This window comes from Lemur catta, chromosome 3 (assembly GCF_020740605.2).
Source record: "Lemur catta isolate mLemCat1 chromosome 3, mLemCat1.pri, whole genome shotgun sequence".
Classification (NCBI taxonomy): domain Eukaryota; kingdom Metazoa; phylum Chordata; class Mammalia; order Primates; family Lemuridae; genus Lemur; species Lemur catta.
Genome location: NC_059130.1, coordinates 75,678,767 through 75,684,766, shown reverse-complemented (window position 1 = coordinate 75,684,766; position 6,000 = coordinate 75,678,767). Strand labels below are relative to the sequence as shown.

General features: G+C 39.9%; 1 protein-coding gene across 2 annotated transcripts in view; it reads left to right on the top strand.

Annotated features, from left to right (window-relative positions):
* Nucleotides 1-1,718: 1,718 nt before the first annotated feature.
* PDE4B (phosphodiesterase 4B) overlaps nucleotides 1,719-6,000 on the top strand; it is a 41,321-nt gene continuing 37,039 nt past the window's right edge. The window contains exons 1-2 of one of the 2 annotated variants that reach the window (XM_045547817.1): nucleotides 1,719-1,824; nucleotides 3,477-3,589. In XM_045547817.1, coding sequence (XP_045403773.1) covers nucleotides 1,773-1,824; nucleotides 3,477-3,589 — 165 coding nt within the window. In that variant the 5' untranslated portion in view covers nucleotides 1,719-1,772. Of the gene's footprint in view, nucleotides 1,825-2,730; nucleotides 3,590-6,000 lie in introns of those variants that run through there. The other variant, XM_045547816.1, reaches the window with a different exon arrangement.

Genomic DNA, 6,000 nt, shown 5'->3' with positions numbered 1-6,000 from the left:
GGTTGGGACATAGCACATGAGTCTGGTAGCTAGCAGGACAGGCTAGCCAAGAGCTGGTGAGCTGTGCATGTGCCCTCAAACATGGGGTACGGAGCCTCTAGCCTCCTGTGAGGAGGGTCTGTGCTTACTTCTTGGTGTCCCTATGCCTGAAAGAATATGACATTAAATAAAACACACCAAACTATTCATTAATTGTGACAAATGTACCATAATAATGTAAGACGTTAGCAACAGGGAAATCAGGATGTGGGGTATGCGGGAACTCTTTGTATGATCTTTGCAATTTTTTCTGTCAGTCTAAAAGTATTTTAAAATAAAAAGTATATTTAAGAAAACCACTATAACAGGTTGAGAGAGAGAATGCAGAATAAAGGAAAAAGCTTCATACTTTAGTACCTTTAATAGCGCTTTTCCCTGCTTTTTGAACAAGAGGCCCCTAAACTTTCATTTGCACTGGGCCCTTCAAATTGTGCATTTCTGATTCTTACTGTAAAATCCCTTCTTGAATATGCAATTCCGCTGTCTCCCTTTCTTTTCCCCCTCATGCTCTTCCTCACCCCTCAATGCCAGGCCTTTGGATTTCTTTGACTGCCATAAGTAATTATCCTAGGTATTTATCACCTACTAAGAACTGGCCACCATACTGGGCACTTTATATACTTTATTTTATTCAATCCCTTTATAACTTTATGAGATAAATATTTTTGTTCTTATTCTACAGATGTAGAAAATTGAGATCCAGGACCACACAGTAAGGGGTAGAAGAGAAAGTCGATATTCCTGATTCTTACTCCTAATCCAGTGCTCTTTTGACAGTGCTACAGATGTACCATTCAACCTCCAGATGCCCAGTTATTTGCAGACTGCTTGGTCAGGCAATTTGGTTTCCATTCTTCCAAGTATTTACTAAATATCTACTAGGGACCGATCATTGGACGTGGTGCTAGAGCTAGGAAGTTATAGCAGGGAGCTGCCCTGGTCATTTTCTTTGGCTGCATCCATAAGTAGCAAGTGTTTGATGCCTCCTAGCCCATTATGACATCTGTGCTTCCTGCCTTAGTCACCATGATAAGAAGGCTATAAAATGGGACACAAAGAAAATTTTGACTGTGGATTAAGAATTTGGAAAGTGACAATCTAACTAGCATAACTAACGTAACTTCAAAAAGTAATAATTTTTGCTTAAAAAATATTATAGTTGACCTGAAGAAGAGAGGGCAAGGGAGCAAGGTCCTATCCTATCCACTGACCAGTCACTCATGTCTCGTATTGTACCAACTCTAGAAGCACATGTGTGCTTGTTCTGTGTAACAGACAATGAATGAGTTGTGGTGGTAACTCCTAATTGGTGTCGCTTTGGAGAGTCCTTCTCTTTTTTTAGTACTTCTGCCGGTACATATTTTCTTTGTCAAGCTTGAGTGGAAATCAGATCCCTTTTTTCCGCTTCATGAAGGGGAAATTTGATATGTCATCTTACTGTCTTTCTGCATATCAGCTGATTCAAAAAGCTCTGAACAGACTGCTTACTCCCTAGCATCCCGGTGGAGGTCTGATCTTAGTTACAGAGAACCACAGGTTGTGTTGTGGAAGACAGTAAGGCGCAAAGCCTGAGCAGTGGAGAAGCAGTTGGACTTTTTCTTCTATTAGAGGCAAAGAATGAGGATGGGATGAATCTGTCTCTTCAGAAAAAACTTCCTTGGAAAAAGTGCTCTTCTGGGAGGAAACAGAGGAAGCAAGAGGGTGTTTTGGATGCACTAGAGAGAGTGAGGAGAATGTCCGTGTTTAGGCAGCATTGCAAAATTGAAGAGGAAGAAAGAAGGGAAGGTATGTGCAAATCTGGCTTGAAATGAGTTTTATTAAAAACACTTCAATTCTTGTCTGCACATTTTTGAGGAGTGTGAAAAAATGGAGGAAATTACCTCCAGTGGTTTTGTGGGTTTTCAAGTATGACATACAGGATATTGAATTTAACCCCTGTTTCTCCTGAAGTGTACGAATATTTGGGGAATAAACAAAGCAACTATTCTTTGAGATGTGCATCTGTGGCCAAGTGATTCCAGTCACTTGAAATCACATTTTCTGTTTATTCTCTTTTCTGCTTCAAGTATTTGGGCACCACACACATAAAAGTATTTGTATAATAAATAAAAAAAAAACTATGTGGTCTTCCTAGAATTTTTGTATAATTGTATAAAAAGGGGGGTCTAAATCTGACAGGAATGTTATAACTCCACACAAGATTTTTAATTTTGTTAGTGCCTATTGTGTGCTTGCACTTCAGAAATCTTGGTAGAGTTCGTGGATGTTGTTCCCTTCAAAAACGGTCATGTATGTGGGAGAGTCTGCTTTTTACAAGTGTCTGTAGCATCTTCAATTCATCTAGCATTTATAAAATTAATTCAGTGTTTATTAACATAGATTTCTTAAGTGAATAACCTGAAATATTTACGTAGACTCACAAACTTTTGAATATGGAATGGCAGATTGAGAATTTGTAGAAAAGAGTTTTCATTACCTAGCAAAATGTAATCTTGAAAACAGTATTTTTTCATACGGACTCCCAAGAAATAGATTCCTAAAATCTAGATTCTTAGAGCAACAAATCGGAGTTCCCAGCGTTAATCAAAATGAAAAATCTGCAGCGTTCACATCTGGCTCCACCTGAAAGTCCGGTTCAGAATTTCCCTGTGATCCTGGCACTTGCAGAAGGGAAGTTTTAGCTTTGTTTAGTATAACAAGAGCTGCAGGACTCCCAGCCCCATAAATGTGTTCACGTAAAACTCCAGACAGTTTCTCTTAGACTGAAGTCTTATCAGGGAGACCTTATTTTGCCTCTAATTAGAGGACAGATTCAAGGGAGAGAAAGGCATAGCCTACGCCTGTTGCTTGTGTGGGTCAGTGTTTGCCGAAGTAGAAGTTCTTCCAACAGGAACACATTCCCCGGAATGAATGACCGCCTCGCCTTTAAACATAATGGTCAAACAGTTATCCCCCAAATTTCAGCTGTTTCATTTAGAAGAAAAGCCAAATGAGAAAAAAGCTTTCCTCATCTCTGCTCAAGACTGCAAACACTCAGAAATGACCTCACGCACCCTAAAGAACCCCGAGATGACTAAGGCAGAGTGAGCCTGAGAAAACTCTTTGCTGCTCTGCCTTTAGTTTCAGGACATATTTATGCAGATGAGCTTATAAGAGACGTTTCCCCGCCTTCTTCCTCAGAGGAAGTTTCTTGGTAGATCACTGACACCTCATCCAGGCGGGGGGATGAAAACTTGGCACCAGCTATCCCAGGCAGAGCACCACTGTGATTTGTTCTCCTGGTGGAGAGAGCTGGAAGGAAGGAGTCGGCGTGCAAATAATGAAGGAGCACGGGGGCACCTTCAGTAGCGCCGGGATCAGCGGTGGCAGCGGTGACTCTGCTATGGACAGCCTGCAGCCGCTCCAGCCTAACTACATGTCTGTGTGTTTGTTTGCAGAAGAATCTTATCAAAAATTAGCAATGGAAACGCTGGAGGAATTAGACTGGTGTTTAGACCAGCTAGAGACCATACAGACCTACCGCTCTGTCAGTGAGATGGCTTCGAACAAGGTAAGAGATGACCATTTTATGCATTAAAGTGTGACCACTGTAAGGAGCTCCGGCTCCTCTCACCCCTGTCTGCAGCAGAGTGTGCCGGGGAACACGACCAACCAGCAGCCGTAAGAGTGTTTGTTGATCTGTCTCAGAAGATTTTCTTCCAAAGTGTCACATTTTGCTTGTGTCTTGATGCTACAGCACAAGTTTAAAATCTTCAGTGAGCTTTAATTCCCCGAAACCAAACTTCTCTCTTATTGATGCAGTTTGTAATGTGTTTAAGATGAGAGGTGTCTATAAATCCTCCAAATCGCTACACAATTGAAAATACCCCTTTTTTTTTTACAGTTATCAGAAAACTAAAATCTGAATGAGTCCATAGGGTGAAATGTATAACATGTTGCATTGCAATCAGTTGTTACATATTTTTTTTAAACAAGAAAATAATTTGACCTCCGCCTATCAATGGGAGAGAATGGTTTGCCATCAACTTTGATAGATTCCTTTTGAGAAGAAGGACATTCTGGGACTTTTCTAACATTCTTTTGTGATGCTGGCATGATCTCAGATAAAAAAGAAACAATATACTTGGTCTCCAAAAACAGAAAGTTATTTTTTTTAAGTTTGCTGATTTTCATAGTGGAATCATTTAAAATTAAGTTTCACCCATCTGGCAAAAAAAAAAAAAAAAAAAATTCGTTTTATTTACAATCCCCAGACAAAACTTAGTGTTAAAGAGCTTTAATTATGTATCATTATATCATTTGTTTAATTAACACCTGGACTTGGAGTGCTAATTTATGTAGTGAGAGTTGTTGCTTTATGTTTGTATTTTTATGTTGAAGAATGTTACATATATATAAATTTATATATCTATATGTATGTATACATACACATGTACTTTGATGGAAAGCCTTACACTTCGCCCTCATAATGCACATTTTCAGAGTCTCAATCATTCTAGCCTGAGGTATTATCTTATTGTCTTACGTTTCTGGTGTTGGAAAGAGATTTTGCTCCACATCTGCCAGCATTCCCTTTCCCACCCTGAGGTGCATTCGTGAGCCTGTGTCCCTCCTCCATCTTCCCTGGGGTAGAAGGATCACCTTTGGATCAAGGCTCTCTGGCTCCTGCTCAAAGGCTCTGCACAGACGAAGCAATGTGTCCTCAGGAGATCCTGAGGGAGGGGAGGTGGGACTCTTCTGACTTGGAACTCTTTGTGTATTGGTGAATAAAAGGGCAAAAGTAAGTCCCTTCCTAAAATTTTCATTTAGAGTTCAAGTTAGGGGGTGGGGGGACGGGAAGAAAAGAACACATTTGAGATTTAACTTTACTGACATTTCTCTGAAGCTCTCAACTGAAGGCTAAATGCAGGGATTTTTTTAGGCTGTTCTAAAACTCACCCAACTGCTTCCCCATGAGGAGGGCTTAGCTGCACAACTTCTCCAAATCACACTGGGACTCAACCTAGAAGGACTTTCACAACAGCCTTGAGCCTACTTTGGAGCATTGGCAGATACAATGTTTTCTGTAGTTTGTGATCACTGATATCCATGCAAGATGTAGATTCCATATTTAGAGGGTAGTTTTTCAACAGATTTCAGCATAGAGGATGTGGAAAACTTCTAGAGTCATCAAAATAAACTAATGATAGTCATCAAGATAAAGCAGGCAACTAATTCCAGGAGGAGAAAAAGAATACTCCCTGGGAAACTACCAGTTGCCATTATTTTTCATCATGAATGTTGTTGGTGCGCTGTCATATTCTAATCCCGTTTGTGTCTGGAGTGCTGAAATTAGACATCGACTGTCTTACAAATTTATTAAAAATGATTTCCTATTCAGCATAGTAGTTAATAAGGCTCTGAGACCAGGCACTCTGTAGGTCCTGGTAAAAATCCCAATCCCTCAGGTTTCCGCTCCTCCTTTATGGTGTCGTGTGCAGGAAGCAATGAAAGTTGAATAGAGCTAACCCTAACAAAAGGGCTAACCCTAACAAAAGTGCTGACACAGTTAGCTAAGTAGAAGGCATGCAGCCTCACCCATCTTCCAGGTCTGCAGTGGAAAGGTTGTCAGGCAAAGCACTTACCCAGTGAATGGATGATTCGCAACTGATAGCCAATTTCAATTTTTAAAAAGATCTTTTACTCAACTACCTTTTTGCAAAAGTCCCTATTATTCAGATACTTGTCTCAGGTAATCTCAAGCATAACGTAAATCATGGCATGTATAATATAATGCACTGAGAACATTTTTGTGGCCACCAAAAAGAAAGTGATCTATATCAGTTCTTTGGGAACTGAATTATCTACAGTAAAAATAATATTCCACATTCAATTTTAAGTGTTGTTGAAATTATTGGAGATTTCCATCCAATTTGCCATTTAAAAATATCATCATCCTCATCATTACTGTCATTACTATGT